At 35.3% G+C, this 19,060-nt stretch overlaps 2 protein-coding genes and 1 long non-coding RNA gene across 3 annotated transcripts in view; 1 reads left to right on the forward strand and 2 right to left on the reverse strand.

Moving 5' to 3' along the window:
* Positions 1-7,058, reverse strand: part of suz12b (SUZ12 polycomb repressive complex 2 subunit b) — a 15,271-nt gene extending 8,213 nt beyond the window's left edge. Inside the window, exon 1 of the mRNA XM_073852532.1 lies at positions 6,994-7,058. Within this exon, the coding sequence (XP_073708633.1) occupies positions 6,994-7,058 (65 nt within the window). The remainder of the gene's footprint in view (positions 1-6,993) is intronic.
* Positions 7,059-8,389: 1,331 nt separating this feature from the next.
* On the forward strand, positions 8,390-11,456 carry LOC141347346 (uncharacterized). The gene is made up of 2 exons (XR_012357330.1): positions 8,390-8,520; positions 10,492-11,456. It is a non-coding gene; the product is annotated as an uncharacterized lncRNA (long non-coding RNA).
* A 260-nt stretch (positions 11,457-11,716) lies between these two features.
* utp6 (UTP6 small subunit processome component) lies at positions 11,717-18,326 on the reverse strand. The gene is made up of 19 exons (XM_073852349.1): positions 17,919-18,326; positions 17,737-17,821; positions 17,514-17,555; positions 17,302-17,394; positions 17,163-17,210; positions 16,986-17,049; positions 16,759-16,877; positions 16,577-16,654; positions 16,418-16,499; positions 16,255-16,336; positions 15,913-16,088; positions 15,695-15,774; positions 14,439-14,516; positions 14,139-14,318; positions 13,030-13,110; positions 12,725-12,834; positions 12,460-12,526; positions 12,280-12,352; positions 11,717-12,177 (listed from the first exon to the last, which is right to left on the reverse strand). Exons 1-19 carry the CDS (start codon positions 18,008-18,010, stop codon positions 12,023-12,025), a joined length of 1,785 nt encoding a protein of 594 aa, XP_073708450.1. The 5' UTR covers positions 18,011-18,326; the 3' UTR covers positions 11,717-12,022.
* Positions 18,327-19,060: the final 734 nt, after the last annotated feature.

The following is a 19,060-nucleotide window of genomic DNA, read 5'->3' on the forward strand; positions in this document are numbered from 1 at the left end:
ATATATATTATATATATATATATATATATATATATATATATATTTATATTAGAAATATTTGATATTTTAGAGACTTTTTTGCTAAATGTTTGGAAATTAGGTACTACAGTGGAATAGATTTTGTATAAGTAGATTATTTTTGTAAGTATAAATGTCTCCCTCTAATTGAATGTAAAGTTCTTTCAGAAATTAGAAGTAATTTATTCAAACAGTTTATTCAAGTTAATTTTTTTCTATAAGCCTGTCATCCGCACTGCTGCCTCTTTCTCTTATAGCACATAGCAGTAAGTTTAATGCAAATAATTAGCATGTGTAATTAGAATAAACATTTCCAAGTAAATAAATAATAAAATACATGCTATAATATAATTAATCATAAAATATTTAATGAGGTAATACATTACTGCAGTTATTGTGTTACAGACATGCCATGTGTCAACAGTCATATGATCTCAATAAAGTTTTCAATAAACAACGTTAGACAACTTCTAAACAACTATTTAACTTGTCAAACATACATCACAAAATCCAGATGAAGAACATATATATTTAATAACACAATTTGAGAAGTGTTTCAGTGTGTTTATTTTCTTCATGCATAGCCTGGTAAGGTTTTTTTCAACCTTCTAATTCAAAAAATAAAACAATGCAATTTTTCTGAATAAGGAATGGAAAAGAAAACACGTTGTTACACGTTGTATACATTATTACAAGTTCATTCACAATGTATTTTAAAAAACAAAAAAATGTTTCAATTGTCTGTGGATCCAGTTGTCCATTAGGAACATTAATTCTAGCAGCCTCTCCAGGGTACCACTGCAAGCTTCCTGATGAAACCCCTGCCTCTATCAAGTAATTCATCCACATATCAGCGATATTAAACATAAGTGAATTGCTCTCCTGTGGAATAAGCTTTTCAGGATACAGGTTAAGCCTGATTTCATCATGCAGAAAGCCGTGGCAATTAACCACAAAGCACTGTGCGTAAACAGCAAAAAAACCTACTACCAGTTTTTCAGTTCCATCAAACACTGAAGGAGGAAGAAAACAGAACCTGACTTTGTTGGGTTTAAAGCCTTTAACAACATATAATGGATAACAGAGAAAAAAAGCATGGAGGACAACATTTGAGCTTTCATTTTGAGTTTTTCTATGCATATACTCTATACAGTAACCCTCATGCTGACCATGAATATAAATATATAATCATGGCAAATCAAAAAATGTATTTGTCAAAAGCCAAGGCTAGGATTTCAGTGAGTTGTTTATTTAACCTTTCCTCCTCTCTTCTATTCAGTCATACTGAGAAACGCTAATGCACAAGACCTGTTACAGTAGTACACATCCATATTAGTTCTTACTGTCCTAAATTGTTTCATGCTGTGTAAATAAAGCTTACTGTTGCATAAATACCACTGACACTAAATCATGTTTAAAATGAAAGAGAATGCACATATTACTTGTATAAATAACACCTTCCCACCCTTTACAAGGATACAAGTAGCATTGACCTCTTATTTGCTCTGGAGGTTGTTCAACTATGCATTTTCCAACTTTTATATTGGAAGGTGGCTTCAGAAATCAGGTCGGGTAAGTTTAGCCTGGAGGGGACCAAGGAGTGTTGGGGGTGGGGGTGTTTGCTGCTGCTGCCTTTCTACATTTTGTTTGCACATTGCCTCTCGGTTGTTGTATGTGGACCAGCTTTTTTTGGATCCCACGCCCACATGACCGTGGAACCCAAGGAGATGTTTGGAGTTGACACTTGTTAATAGGGTGTGCCCTATTCCACTGGTGACTCATCAGCCTCCCTGAGATTCACCTGTATATTGAATGTGTGGTGTTACCTTTACAAACGTGAGAACAGAAACACATTTTTAATCAGGCCTACTTGCATTTTCGTTTGGCAGTTGACTGCATATTATAAAGATGTACAAAACCGGTAATCATTAGGTTTTTTTCTTTCTTTTTTTCTAGATTTCTTCTAGAAGATTTCTTCTTTCGGGAAAGGTCCACAAGTTGGGATTCAAACTCGGGACACCTGCAGCGCAACAGCACTGTATGCCGGCACCGTTTTTTTTTTACGTTCTCTTATGCTCAACAAGACTGCATTTATGTGATCAAATACTATTGAGAAACATTATTACAATTTATTTATTTATTTATTTGTAATTTATTCCTGTGATGGCAAAGCTACAATTTTTGCAGCCATTACTTTAGTCATTACTTTATGATCCTTTAGAAATCATTCTAATATGCTGATTTGGTGCTATTATTATCAATTATTATTGGTGCTCAATTATTAATAATGATTCTTATCAGTGTCGAAAATATTTTTATGGAAGCAATTATTTAAAATATTGGTAACTTTATTTTAAGGTGTCCTTATTACAGATGTTACATGTACTTACTATTATAATAAAAATGATTTATGCATAATTACGTGCAAATAACCCTAAACCAAACCGTAATCTTAATCCTAATCCTAACCATATAGTAAGTACATGTACATAATTAATATTACCCAGTACTTAAATGTATAATTACACTGTAACAATGACATCTTATATATATATATATATATATATATATATATATATATATATATATATATTAAAAAATATATAAAATATATTACAATTAAAAAAAGAGTCTTTAATTTCTTTTTTTGCTATTACCTCAATCTATTGATTAGTGAGTGCGCCATGAATAAGAGAAGCAGATATATTTGACATAAGAGTTACTGATTTGAATGCGCAACATATCTCAAGCACTGGGATCTGAATTTTACTGCATATGGGAAACATTTTTAGTACCTGAAACAACCAATTGTAGTAACAATTCTCTACAATTCTATAATCAGCACCAAATCAGCATATTAGAATGATTTCCGAAGGACCGTGTGACACTGAATACTGAAGTAATGGTTTCTGAAAATCCAGCTTTTACATTATAGGAATAAATTGCATTTTAAAATGGAAAACAGTTCTTTTTAAACTGTAATAATATTTCACATTGTTACTTTTTATTCTGTATTTTTGTTCTTGGTGAGCATTTTAACATTACAATATTAGACTAAATACAGACCAAGCATACTTTTTAGCAAAATATTTCAGGAATTAGTTTTCAAATGATAAAACAATAGGTAATGTTTAAAGTACAGATATATTGCTCTGGTTGAAAACCTTTGTGAAATATGTTCATAATGTGATGAACTACACTTATGGAACCTTATTTCATTTATCCATGATCAGCGGTTGCATCCGAAATTTAAAAAATTGTTATTGTGTCACATCCTTCGTTGCCTATGATATCCCACTATCCTGCCCTAGACACGCATTTGTGACAAGTGAGATAAAAAAAAAAGTTAAAATAAAAAAATCGGAAAGTTGAGGTTATTGTAAATGTATGTTTCTGAACTATTTTTTTGCTTTGGATTTCATTTCTAGAAAGAAATTAGTATTGCAGTAGTTAAATATTGGCTTATCACCAAAGCTCTCACTATGGATCAGAAGCCTGTCCGAAATTTGCACAGAAACAGAAAGAAAGCCTACTAAGTCATTGCCTGATAGGGCAGAGTAGCAACAAGCCAGCTGCCTAAGATTTTGAATGCGGCCTATCACTTTTACACCAGTTGGTTAATAGTCATTGCAAGGTCAATTCATTTTGTCATACATTTAATTACACATTCTATGGCCAAATACAGTTTATAGATGATTTATAAAAACATGCAGTTCTACTACAGCCCATCCAATATGGTCTTATCTGAAGATGTTCAAAAGTTATAGGTTTTTTTTGTCCAACTCTCCAGCAGCTCTTGAGAATCATTGTGCATTGCAATTTGCTGTCCCTGTGGACACAGGTTGTTGTTGGAGACAGACAGAGTGGGCAGTCTTCACTTACCTCAGACAGAGTCATGAACAGGCAGGCAGCAGCGAGGAGGAAGAGAGAACCTTGATCCTGTGATAGCCATATGAGATTCCACATGCTCTGATGAGTCATTTCTCCCTCCCTCCCTTCCTCATCCCCCACTCCATCCCTCCCTCCCTCCCTCCCTCCCTACATATGAAGCGTATGAGCCTGAGTCATCAGCTAGCTTTCTTTCTCTTGTTCCACTCATGCCGCCTTGTCTCTTTTCTTTCTTTCCCACCCTTTACTTCTTTCACTATTTCTGTTTCGGTTACGCTGCTGCCACTTTCTACCTGCCATTCTCATTCTCTCTCTCTCTCTCTCTCTCTCTCTCTCTACCAATATGAAACTAAGAGCAGGAGAACAATCGATTCGAAATGAACATACGTTCTGAGCAACGCAATTGGTATTCCCCCATTCACATCAAAAATTCCCCTCACTGCTTGCCTGGGAGACAACGGATGGCCCTATGCCAAGATGTCAAAATGCGCCATGAATAAGAGAAGCAGATATATTTGACCTAAGAGTTACTGATTTGAATGCGCAACATATCTCAAGCACTGGGATCTGAATTTTACTGCATATGGGAATCATTTTTAGTACCTGAAACAACCAATTGTAGTAACAATTCTCTACAATTCTATAAACACTCTTCTCTAAAAAATGATGTCCATAAGGAAAGTGCATTTTGGGGTTAATCACTATATTACAGATCCTGTGGGAGCGGTAATGTTAGGACTGATTTAAGAGCAGTTAATCGCTGAGCATTGCAAGAGCAATAAGGATTTTTAGGGGCATTATGACTGGGTCAGTATAACACAGCTGCCCCTAAAAGTCCCTCACTTTTCTTGCTGACTTATTCCCAGTTTCTTTGTCCGGGATCTGCCTGCTGTTCAAGAAATGTTTAAGATTTCTATCATGGTTCTAAAGACTCAAACTAAAGACTAAAGTAAAGGTCAGCCTGGACTATAATATCCCTCCTCTCCCTGAACAAGGGCCAACCATAATGTCAGACCCTTATTATTAGAATGCATTAAATGACTAAACTATTTTAAATGACAAAATGTTTTAGATTTTTTAACTGAACATAAAGCGGTTTTCATACTTACAGCAACAGTCATTTACAAATTACAAACACCTCTTGATCATTCAGGCAGATTTTTCACAGTTTTTTTAAACAAATATTTGTGTGCCCTGCTTGTTATAATCAAATTATGCAAATGAAAAAAAAAATTAAATGGAATTCAAAGCAGACGCTCAAAGCAAACTTCTGTGTGTTTGGTTAAACGGTGAAACAACCTTCTGATCATTGGTAAATGTGAAAATAAGCAAATATAAAACAACTTTGGTTATAACCAATGTATGGTTTAACTTGTACATTATGTTCGTATTATGTGTATTTTTTTAAATACACATTTTTAATCCCTACATTAGGTACTAAGGTGAAATATAGCAAATGCGATTTTGTAAGGTATCTGAAAAGGAACTAATCTCGTAACGTCTAATCACATAACTTTTAAATATACGGTTAATTATAATTTCATGCTTCCCATGTGCTGCATTGGAAGTTTACAATGATTTGCAACTGCCTTTACAACTGTCAAGATGTGTGACTGAGCCATGCAGAACAATATACAAATCCTTTGGGAAACTATTGGCAGACAGCTTTGAGAACTGCTTAATATGACAAACTGTATCAGACGTGCTTGGTAGCTATCCCAGAATTCATACATACACTAACAAAGCTGTCTGTAACCTGCCACTCCCTATACAGTAAAATCTTTAATGAGAATTGACATTTATTTTCACAGAAACTAATTAAGTTTTTTATCTTTTTTTTTTTTTGACAACTTTTTGTCCTTGAACTCAGAAACTTATGTGGACACTCAAAAACCTGACTTTTATTTAGTGTTAGAGTCTATTCATATCAAAATCTGCAAAAAGATTACTTCGAATTACTTTGTGACAATAGGTCTTTGTGTTACTAAAAAGTAAGTAATTGTGAATTTTTTAAACAAAAAAGCTTAAATTCCTAAATTCCAATTTGTTTGTATTTTTATATTTAGTTTTGATTGTAAGCATATTTTTAACATCCCACTTCAATATTCACAAATTGTTCTACAAATGTAAAACACCTGCCAAAGTGTTATACTGAATAATACTCGAATTTGTAGTTTTATACTGAAAAATACTTAACTAAATTCTTAACAAAAATGTATTATATATTTAATTTTAACATTCATAATAAATAATGCAAGTTCACAATCTAATTGGCTGATACAACCCTAAACTAGTAATAATCTTTTGTACAAAATAATCTTTTGTATCAATCATTCTTCTTTTTCTTTATTTCAACTACCCATAGAATTTCTGTTAGAAAAAGTTCTAGAGATTACAGATACTGTAAAACTACTTATGATGACTAAAGACAATTTTAGATTTTCCAACTATAGGTAGCCTATTTAATTATAATAGTTTTCTACTGTATTTATGTATAGGCTACATATATCTTTTTTTATTTTTTTTTTTTCATTTTTATATATAATTTTAAACGCATTAATAATTAAACATTTAAATAATATATATAGGGTTTAAGAAAGTTTTTTTTAAGTGTGAAGAACGGAAATTTCAGCATTTTTATATTTTTAACGATTCACAGTATAGAGCAGAATCTTAATTAAGTATTCTATTGTGTTCTATTTCAGTACTTTATTATTATCGATAGGCTACTGGAGACAAACTCCACTATATATACACACACACATATTCAGCACAGTCAATTGACAGAGATGGTCACATGGGCCGAAAACTGGGACTTTGTAGGCCAGTTGAATAAAAGGAAAACTCACCTTGCCCGCAAAGACCCAGCCTCTGACACACTCTCAATTGTTGCTGAATTCTGCTTCAGGTTGCGTGGTCGTAGGTTAAAAGTGTGTTAGTCTGTGTTAATCTATGACATTTGCAATAGACCATCGGCATATCTCGGAAAAGCGATCATCCCGACGCATATGACATGAGAAATAACGACACGACGCGTCCAGTGAAGAGCGCGCGAGCCTATCCAACCGCCAGGGTCTGACTTTTTACCTGTCATTTTCACCATGTCCACCACCAGCCTTCCTCCTTGGAGCTTCTTTAGAAAGAATGGGCATATCGCCTGAAGAAGAACGGAAAATGTTGCCGTGTAGTGAGAAGTTGCTGCCACTCTTCACACATTATCATCACCCGCCCCCTTATTTGCGCTCAACTCCTCATGAAGACACAGTATATCCACAGGGACCGCTTACAACATTCTCCCTTTGCGCAAAAGTGGACGAAGGGAAAAAGTCAATATTACGCGCTGGAACAGTGAGCCTCGTTAATGCGCAAGCCTTTTGAATTCTCCTTGTATGCTGTTTTAGCCAGAGCGACCCCATGTGCTCGTTATTAATGAATTATCCATCTGGTTGCTGTAGACATATCATATTTGTACATGTTGCGCTGAAGCGCCACCGACTGGTTCCTTCGACCACATGCGAAATGAATTGTGTCTGGGACTAGAATCAGAAAGTACTATGGCGAAGGCTTAGCTTATGAATATTAATTAAGCCAGACTGACGTTGCTTAGTAACCCTTTAGGAGTGTCAATTTACGTACCCTAATTAATCTTCCTATCTTTAGTTTAAAGCGCCTGCTGGTTTGACCTACTGGGGAAACGTCACTCGACCTAATTAATAGTCATAAGCCAATACTTCACCGTAGTAGAATGTGTATATCCGCGCCCGGGACCTCCCAGAATTGGATCGTTGATGTGACTGCATAGCCTGGCTATTTCAAGAACCGATGATAAATTATCTGGACCTGTCATAAATCACGTCCTTTATGTGGAATCAAAGCACTTACTGACTTGTGGCATTTGATAAAAATAAAGAAATGAATTAAAAATATTAACACGTTTTAATTTAGTATATAATTAGAGGAATTCATTATTATTATTACATTATTATTACATTGTCAATGTCTGTTACACCATTTTAACAAATGTGTTACATTTATTTATGGTTTTCTAGGCCTGCTGAAACCTGAAATTATCCTATCACAGTATGATTTGGGATTCCCATTTTAAAGACTCTCGATCATAGACTGCAGTGTGGAGCGGCCCCCTGTGGTGAGAAATTAATAGGCCTATATTCCATTCGTAAATATTTGTATTGTTCTTTTTCCACGCCTGTAGTTGCAAAGGTAAATATTACGAAGAACAAAAAATAAAGAAGAACAAAAAATAAAAAGAACGTACAACAAGCATACAAAAACATTTTAAAAGCTAATTTAAAAATCAATATTGTGTAAAGATTTTTTTTTACACAATATTGTGTTCTCTGTTGTTGATGTTTTTCCCAGATAACATTTAAAGAGATTTGTCGTTTTGTTCACAAGCTGATTTAAGAAATTGAATTTGCTTCTCTATGGAAGGCACGCCCTTTACGGTGTCGTCATCACGGCAGCCGCTTCGGGCTTGCGGCAGAGTGTAGAGGATCTCTATCATGCGGCCCGGTATATTTTCACAAAATATTCAACTGTACGAATGATCTTCCACACTGCATTCGTTATTCATCTAACATCGGCGATCCTTTGGTGAGTCTTCATCATTGTTCATCACGCTGTTTGTGCGAGCAGGGATGTCAGCTGATGATTATGTTTTCATCTCTCTGACGCCTCTCATCATTCCCTAAATGCTGTTATCTTGCTTCTTTCAGATACTGTCTGATACTAACCCACACATAGTGCATTTTATTCAGCACGGATGATGTTCACTAAACTGGTGGGCCTAGTGAGCTGAGCAGTATTGGCCTGTTAATCAGTGCAAAGTTGTACTGTTCTTCATGGCTTTTTTAAAATGATGATTGAGGCGGCAGTGGTACAAGCTTTTGAATTGTGCTCTTATGTCGCAGTGTTGGTGTTGTTGTGAAGGATGTTATGCCATGCTTATATTACACATGTAAACATTAAGGTCTTTGAGCTGTATCTGGGTTCGTTCAGTCAGGTGAGCAGCTGACTGGTCAATGCAGACATGCAAACAAAAAACGTCACTATAAGCAAATACATTATAATATATAACTGCATCTCTTGTAGTTTGTATGAAGGCCCCATAGCTTCCTGTGAGTAATTTTTCATACGAACGCATGCACTTTTTTGATAATTTTTCATTTTGAATAATAAAGGTATTTGGCACTAAGGGATAGTAAAGACTGCAGACTTGTTCTGTGTTGTGTTCTATAATAACAAATACATATTGTAAGTCGTAGCTTTACTTGACTCTGGCATTACATCCCACCCACATCCTTCTGATCAGCATGTGGTACATTATATTACTATAATTGAAAATCTTTTTGAAAAATTAGTTTCTTACAAACTTACTGTATGTGATTTGACAAAATACATAATGAAATATAATTGTATATGGAGAAATTACAGTCAAGCTACACATGACAATTAATGAGAATAATACAACACTTCTACTTGAATGTCACTATCAATCACTATTGATTGTTTGTAATAACTTCTGACTGCGATAAAATGTGGATTTTGGTCAAATGATGAGGCAGAAATATGTTGTTACTAACATTCTAGAAGAATTTTACGTGGAAGTTAAACAGTTACAACTTCTGTGGGACCAGAAGAAAAAATAAAGTAACTAGTAGTGTAACTAATTACTGTTGCCTGAAAGTAATAACTAAAGTAACAATATTACTTTTTAAATGAGTGATTAGCAATCAGTAATATATTACATTATTTGAGTAACTAGCCCAACACTGCATGTTTCCCAGAAGACAAAATAAGTTAAATTTACCCTGATTACCCCGACTCTTAATACATAATGTTTCCTTCTGGAGCATCAGTGAACATTTGAACCTTCTGTAATAGTTGCATATACATCCCTTAATTGTCCTCAGTGTGAATATATGGATCTCAAAATCAAACAGTCATTGCAAAGGGTTCAAATACACAAAAATGCTGAAAAAAAAACCCCCACATAATTTAATTTGTGTGACCTAAAGGATTTTTCTGAACAGCAAGCAGTTTAACTGTTTAGGATATACAAGGGACTCATGAACAACTATCACTAAACAATAATAAAAAAAATAAAAAATAAACAGTAACATGCATTTTGTATTATCCTCTTATTTTGGTAAAATAATTTAACATTTTTGCAAATTCTGAAAGGAAAATGTATAACATTTCTATCTCTTTTGTTCTGTAGAAGAAATTTATTCAGAGCAACTAAATGATAACAGAAATTTCATTTTTAGAGAACTATCACTTTAACATGCTGTAGAATTTGTTGTGGAACCCAACAAAATATTACAATAAGAAATATTACAATAGAGGATGCATCGAATATGAAATGTATTAAGTGCATTAAATGTACACAGACAGTGTTACTGTTTCAGATTGAGAGTATATTTTAATTGTACCATGCCCCCAGTTGTTTTTCTAAAATATTTTATTTTAAAAAGGTCATGCTGGTCAAACCTATACTGTCATCTGTCAATACTACTTGCCCTTTAGGCTTTCACCATACCAATTCTGTTCTCTGTCCCATAGTGGGGGTGGGGTGAGTGAGGGCTGCTGTGAGGATCCCACACTGTGGGGCAGCCACACACTGAATGGTGTCTCCCACAATGAGGGCGTTGGTGGATGCAGTCTGGGCGGTGTGGAGCATCGGGGCCTCAATCTATGACTACATCCACACCAGTGCCATGGAAGAGCGCATTCACTCACTGGAGAGTGCTATAACCATCCACCAGTGTGTCATTGGCCTGCTGTCTGCTGGACTTGTGGCCCTCTTCACCTACATTTTGCTAAGGAAGCACTGACCCAGGATTTCAGCCATTTTTTTTTTTTTTGTGTATGAAGGACTACATTGGTGACATCAGAGGGAATTCAGGAACCATGTTGATGTCAAGCTATGTTCAGTTCATTTTATGAGCGATTTTAACATGTCTGACTTTTACCTAATTGATTACTTAACTTTATTCGCTTCTAATTCTGTTAAAATTCCACTACTGTATTATCAGAGTTGATGTGATTCAGAATAATCTGGTAAACCAAAATAAGATTGTCTCCTAATTAAAAATAGTCTTTCACTATGTCCTATAATGGCTTATCGAGGTCATTGATGGCTACCACAGAGGAAAGGATTCAGAGATGCTACCTGTCCACGGTTCTTTACACAAGCTTGGTGACAGCTGAACAAACACAAAACAACCACTGGATAAGCAGGCTTTTCAACCTGTTTGCTGCTACTGTCAGTGGAGTCAGCTTGTGTGTCTTGGATACTTCTAACAAAACATTCAACTTGCCAATGACTAAGCATAATGTAATTTATTGTGTTAACCTAAGACATCTCATACAGCTTATTTTTTAACCCCATGGTTATCAAAAGGCATCAATGACTCTGATTAAATTATTGATTGTATAACTTGGCAAATAACTTGAAGTGTCCTTAATCACTAAAGCTATTTGATGTAATTAAATTGATAATGTTATCAGTTTATTAACTACTACTATATGTGTCTTTCTACTTTCTACTGTCATTTCATGTTAAAGTTCAGATGTGAAATCAGTTAACCCACCATTGGTTTATAGGTTAGAATTTTTACTTTTACCATATTTCTTTTCTTCTAGCAAAAAAAAAAAAAAACCTGCTAATAAAAATGTTACACCTGTTCTGTGATAGCAAAATGAACATCTAGCTTTATAATGCAAAAGAAAAGTCAGAGTATTCTGAGTTGGAATTGCTGATACCTACTACAACATTTATCTGCCGTTCTATGTTTTTATTGAACTTTTGTTTTATTTGGTGTAAGTCAGGATGTTAAATTACAATGTAAAGCATTTCTTTAACATTGAAATTCTTAATGTAATAAAATGTTTATTACTAAAACAACAAGTGCAAATGTCTTTGCACTAGCATATTTGAACATTTTCAGAAAGATTAGGAAAGGAACTTTGCTTTCCCTTTACAGACTGCAACACAGGAATTGAGCTTTTTTTTTTTTTTTAAAGAGAAATCGCTGAAGCCAGTTTGTGGTCCAAATATAACAAAACAATACATTGAAGATTCATGCTGGTTTTACATGTGCCCTGTCTGCAGAAGTGTGTACTGCGCGGTAAAACGCTCAACACTTTCGCCCTCCAGGGTCTTAACAGCCCTCCAGTGGAGCTTCCCACAGTTCTCTGGGTTTCCATGCCTTCCCAGCTCTTCCTTGATGTAGTTCATCCAGAGATCTAAAAAAATCAAAAATATTTTGGTTGATCTGTGAAATATACTACTCAAAGTATGAACGAGAGTTGCATTTTCAAAGGCTAAAAGCACTGAATCACACTCACCTTCATCTGAGGAACCAAACTCACGAAGCACTCGCTCATAGTAGTCTCTCAGGTTACTCATCTTTGGTTTCTCCTGAGAGAACATTACAAATGGGTAAGACACTGTATGCGTTTATATACATGTAGCACTTGATGACTGTTGTTTAAAAAAATCTAGTAACCAGTAGACATCACTTTTACCTGCTCTTTCTCAATCTCAATCATCTTCATGAAGAATGCCTTAGTGAAGGGCCTGTGTTCATGTAAGCTGAAACCCAAGAGAAGAGGTCATTTTTAAATTGTAGAGTAAAGTCCCAAAAGTCCAAAAAATGAAAATAATGTTTTAGGATTTGTAATTAAAAAATGATTTTAATAAATGTTTTTACTAGAAGCCTCAGCCTTTCAGCCCCATTTTATATACAGAAAAAAAAGAGAACCATAGAGCACAGCTATATTTGATGTGTACCTGGTGAATGTTTTTCTAGCCCTTTTGTAACCTCCAGTTTTATAAGACCATTCAAGGTATTTTTCCTTCATAGCAGATGACACTGCAGGTACTGGAGACAGAATCCCTTTCTGCAAATACAGGATCAGGAACAATTTAGTTACATTATATACATTAACACTGTGGAATACATTAGAAACCTTATGTAATCAGGACTGTTAAAAACAAAAAAAAAGTGGCAGAAATAATTTGAATGCTTTTATATCCACCATCATCAATTGGTCTTGGGTAAGTTTTAGTGGACACATTTTTAAGTAATGTCCAACCTGAAAAAAGGTCTCCGTGTCCTCTGGTTTCTGGGAGGTCATGCTCCAATCTGCCTGCAGCTGCCATAATGGCAGACTTTCCTGTAGAACATATTACAGATTGATTATTAAATGTATCATTAGGTTCAAACTTCTTATTACCACTGTAAAAAATATATTTAGGTTTAAATGAAAAGTAAAAAAAAAAAAATACATATAAATTATATATAATTTAATTTTACTTGTTTTAAAAGCAAATTTGTGACATTTGACTCTTGGAACTCAGTTGTACAAACGTCAATTTCCTTGCTTTACGTGAACTGCAAAATAGGTTTAAACATTCTCAAATTATGATGGATCATCAGGCTTTGCATTTAACATTTAAGCCCAACTACGCTGTGTCAAAGAAATTCTGTAATTCACGGACAACTGTTGTGCTGATAATATAACTCATGAAAATAAGAGCACTTACACTACTGCTACAAGGATTTCGGACCTCATAATGTTATATTCCATTTCATTAAAGTAATGGGTTCCCTCACTTTCCTATCTTAATATCTCTAAATCTGCAAGAAACTGACAGAACCATATTGTTTGGACAAAACAAACTAAAGATATGAAGGACTGAGAAATGAAACAGGATAATTGTGCATGCTGATATCACTCTATAGCATGATGTTCCCACTTGGTTGGATAACGGCCTCTTTGTGGGGTTATGTAACTATAGGCTTCATAATCCCGCGCATACAGCCATTTCTTACTAGCTGGTTTACGAAAGAGCACCGAGAACAGAACTGAGTTAGCCTAGCAGAAGATGACTCTTATCACTTAACTACAGTTACATGTAGGATTTCCTTTAGCTCGATTAGTAGAGCATAATGCTAGCAACACCAAAGTCAGAAGTTCAATTCCCAGGGAATGCATTAACTGACAAACTGCATGTCTTAAAAGCAATGACACTTTGGATAAAACCCAAATGCATAAATGTAACTATAGTATGGTTTTATTACTAAAAGTATTTTTTTAAAGAAAAGCATTCAGGAGAAGTTCATTTGTTCAAGTGGACTAATTAGGGCAAATCTGCTGTTAGAAGATGTCCCACTTAAAGGCAGCTGTGGCACAACTGCTACCTTGGGATTCACGTGTTTCAGGGCTTCCTGGAATAGATGCCCCGCCTCTGTGCTCTCCAGATGGACCAATGTCTGGAGGCTGAAGCTCCACATCTCAACTGATTGGCTGAAGTGCTGGGTGGCTGCGATGGCGACCTGGGTAGCAGATACTGCATCCCCTGATGACAGTAGAACCTGTAGCTGTTTTTGAGGCAATAGAAAGTGGCCTATATTACTACAGCAGCACCATTTTAATAAAGTGCTGGATAAGGTGTGTAAGAAGGAGGTTTGTCAGCAGTGTTAACAGAGAGTGAACATTACCCAGCTGCTGTAGAATTTCTCTTGCAAAAGCTTGGCATCATGAGTACTCTGTAAGACTCGGAGTAATCGTTCCTTTCTCTGAAAAAGTGAACAGTCACGCAAAGTGTCAATCACACTTAGATTAAAATCAAATTAAACCAGAAACCAATAAATCAACAAATACCTTTCTTTTGTATAAGAAAGCAAAAAGGTTAGTACAAGTAATGGCAAAAATCCTGAGAAATTTTGCTATTAATTATTTAAAAATATGTAAAATAAATAAAATTCAATTACAATAAGACACAGGAAGGAACAGAATGGTAATGGGTGAGACCTTTGCATTGGCTATTGTTTAGCCCAGCGGTTCTTAATTCCAGTCCTTGCGTACTGTGCTCTGCACATTTTGTATGTTTCTCTTATTGCTTCAGACATTTGTTCTATTTGACCGCAAGTACCCTGCGAAGTGGACATCGCAGGATATGCGAGACATGAATTTAAATTGTATTTATTTACAGAGGTATATTATGTCACGCTTCACTAGTAAATTTTGTCAGTGTGTTTAGACGCTGCAGGCAATGGCGCAACGAAAATCCGTATATGAATGTCCCGAGGTGAAGTAAACTTCAACGGATTTCCCCTGCTTAGGGAGTATGGGACCTTGTCAATCAGAACACAGTTTATGCACGGAGCTCACTTCTAACAAGCTGATGATCTTAATCAGGTGTGTTAAAGAGAGACATGCAAAATATGCAGAGAGGGCGTACGCAAGGACTGGAACCGAGAACCGCTGGTTTAGCCTGATGACATGAACATCTAATGTTCCATATGCCTTTAACTTGTAGAGGGAAATTTATTATTATTCAGGTTCTAAAAGTCACCTTTTGTTTTGTTGTAAATTTGGTTTAATAATAAATCAAATGGTTACACTTTATTTCAAGGTGTACTTGTTACAGTGTAATTTAATTTACACACTTTATTTTAAGGTGTACTTGTTACAGTGTAATTTAATTTACACACTTTATTTTAAGGTGTACTTGTTACAGTGTAATTGTATAATTAATTAATTATATGTACTTACTATATGGTTAGGATTAGGTTTAAGGTTTCTTGCACGCACAATTAATTGCTATTATAATAGTAAGTAGATGTAACGTGTTACAAGGACACCTTACAATAAAGTGTTACCAATCAAACTTCCCAAATACACCTAGTTTGTTATTCTGATCAAGATTATCGCTAACACTGCACCCCCCCCAAAAAAACAACAGGTTTATTACCTTTTCCTTTAGTTCAGTCACGTTTGTCTTCCTCTTATATCTCTCAAGACAGAATGTGACATAACATGTCCACATGGCCTCTACAAAAATAAATTACAAATCAGTAGTCAAATTACATACTGCTAGAACCATGAGAATCCAATCATATTCCACCACTGAAATCTAGCTTAGTATCTTTAGATGCAAATACTGAACATCGGTCTGAAGTTACATCATACCTGTGTTAAGGCTCTTCAGAGCCTCCTCATAAACACCACAGCAGCTTTCCTCTCTGCAGTTTATTTCAGAAGCTCTTTCTTTCGCAGACTGCTGCGCTGGATCCCCAGCAGCAGCTAGCTCACGCTTAGCCATGAAATCCCACATCAAGCAGTCATCAACATATTGACTCTGTAGACTGAACACAGACATTATTTAAAACATAACGTTTTCATGACTTCCTGTAAATGGTAATGAGTCAAACTCTAATTAAGGTGATCATCTACAAACTAAAAAAGAGAAATGTGTCTGTGTAAACTGCCTAATTTTAGAAAAGGTAGGCAAAAGGGAAAAAGACTCTATACTCTTGCAGGATGGTGTCCTGTAGCTCCTTTGTGAACTCAAAAATTGCAGCAATCTGTAGCAGCGACAAGATGAATTCGGCTCCTTAGAAGACACGACAGTTAAATGTACAGCATTCAGCTAATACTCATCTAAGTTAAATAGATCTGTGGAAATTTAGCTGACCTTTAATTTTTTGTGCAGCATCTCTGTACACCACCTCAGCAAGTTTTCCACTCAAGATTTCCGGAGAAAAATTAAATTGCTCCTAAATTGAAAAAAAAAGTTACTCACTTTTTAATTATTTAGCCAAGAAAGGGCTCAGATCTTCAACTATAATCCTACCACATTGATTTTAGCTTGTTCCAACTCCCCCAACTGTTTCCTCAGTTTCTCAGCATGCATGAGTTCCATCCGGAAATACTGTGCACACACACAAAGTTTTATTATATGAACATCAGTGTCTTTTTTTTAATAGTTTTATTCGTTTTTCAGGCCAATTCAAAAATATGTCAGTGTGTCCTCACCTCCTGATAGACCTTCTTATTATCAGGATGAAAACGCAAGGCACGGAGGAAGAGATGTCGGGCGCTCTCTGAAGAGTTCCTGTCCTCCATCTCATACTTAGCAGCCATTATCCACAAAGCTGCAAGCATTGTGAAATTATTTCTGAAGTAAATGAATATGAACACTACATAGAATAATAGCCATTTCAGGCAAACCAACTAAAACTATTTATTAAATATAAATTTACCTGGTTTGTCGGGATGGATGGCTAACATGGATAAAAAAACCTTGCTGAGATGACCCTTTATGCCCTGAATGAAAGAACATAATAGAATAATGAACATAATCATAATAAAACAGCACAGGCACTTTACCACAGATTTGCTTGTTTATATAACAAATGTTTAATAACAAAACCACATACCCATTTCTTATTAAAGGCAACATGCGAAAGCCAGAGCTGCACATCTTCCTACAGGAAAAGCATCGATTTGAATCAAGTTGGAAATTAAACATCAAATTACAACATCTAAAGTAAGGTTAATTTTGTCATGTTGTACAACCTGCCATTTTGTTTCAGCCTTTCTGAAAATACAGTTTATGCGACTGATGATGGGCTGCTCTATTTCCTCTCGTTTAAAGTGGTAACCAATTCTCTGTAAACACAACAGTATATATATTTACACATATATTTCCTTTTACCATTACACATAGCCAAAAAATACCCGTGGCTAAAAATAAATTGTACAAATAAATAAACCAAAGTTTTACTCACTCTTCTCCTCTTCTTGATGAGCTCCAGAACGTTTATTTCATACTGATAAAGAACAGAAACATATACACTCAATTACATGTCACATATCTAGTTATTTGGACCTTGCAGCTGGTTAAAAAGGACGTTTGCAAAGCCCAACCTGTCATGTTTTAGATAACCAATGTGTACTGATGATTTTTGTGCAAAACAAAAATATGTTAAACAGCTTTTTGTCAATACAGACCTGTACGTATGCAATAAAATCGTCTTTACTCGGAACTGTTCTTTGCAGCTTGTATTCAAGAGCAGTAGACCTTTTCAACAAAGACCTGAAACAAAAGTCTTGTTAAAGAATCTGCTTTTTTTTTTTTCAGAGTACAACCATTTGTTTCTATCTGTTGTGTTTGTGTGTGCACTGATACTCACTTGACTTCTTTATTGGTGAACAAACCGACTCTTTCTAACTGTTCTAGCGTTGGTATTCTCTCCTCTATTCGTTGTTGCACAAGATCAGCCATGTCTAAGGGTTATGAGGTAAATCTTCAAATAAACGCGTAAGATATTCAGAGTTAATCAGAAAAACTAAACCTGACTTTCTTCACATCCCTACACACGTGGAGACGGGAAGTTGTCATGTGCTCTACATCCGGTTGTTCTTAAAAAAAAAACCTCCGACGGGAACTCTGCATTAGATTGATGGATCCTCGGTATTTATTGTTTTTAAAAAACTCTTTATTGTACTTATTGAAATATTATAATTTAGAGCAATTATAATTATGTATATTTTCCTGAATTGCGAAGCTTTGTGGAGTGGCAAGGGCTAACGGTTTTAAACATACGATTAAAATGTAGAACACAAATATTATTTCGGTACAAATTTTCATTAGTATTTTTATTTAAAACGATAATTTAAAATAGGTAAGTAACTTAACAGAGTTCGCGATATGTGCTATTCTTCCCTGAGTTCTCTCTCTTCTCAGAACTAAAACATTCTTGGCGGCAATTTGTCTCCTCTACCAATCTTAATGTCGCGTCTATCAAGGTGAGTCAGGCCAATAGAAAACCTCGATGTCAACAGATGATGTCTCCGATTGGCCGCTTGCAATTGTCATGGGCGGGTTCTTACAACACTTTCCTCAAGGGCTCGGGCGATACAGTAATACCGATATCCATCACTTGGTAGGATTTTCCAATCCAAAATAAAAGCAATTTCGAATGCAAATAATAGATATTCAATAAACTATAACGTTTATCTAAACCGGTACGTGAACGGTTGGCTGTATGGATGGATAACCCGGTGCCGCTTAACTGTGTTTTCGTCGCTGTGAAGGACCGCAAACTAACGTGCTAATTTTCATCTGTTGAGGATCAGTGACCAGACTGAGGACACATCAATAACATATTTACAACTCATATGTTTTACTCATATGAGTCATATTAAAACATGCACTAGTCAGAGAGACTGGTAACCACCGATATCTGATGTTTAGGTGATGGTAGAGAGCTGGTTAAAGGAGCGAGGGCAGCTGTCTGTCATTAATGTGCAGATATTCATTTGGCCTGCTGTT

Source organism: Garra rufa, chromosome 12 (genome assembly GCF_049309525.1).
Source record: "Garra rufa chromosome 12, GarRuf1.0, whole genome shotgun sequence".
Lineage (NCBI taxonomy): Eukaryota > Metazoa > Chordata > Actinopteri > Cypriniformes > Cyprinidae > Garra > Garra rufa.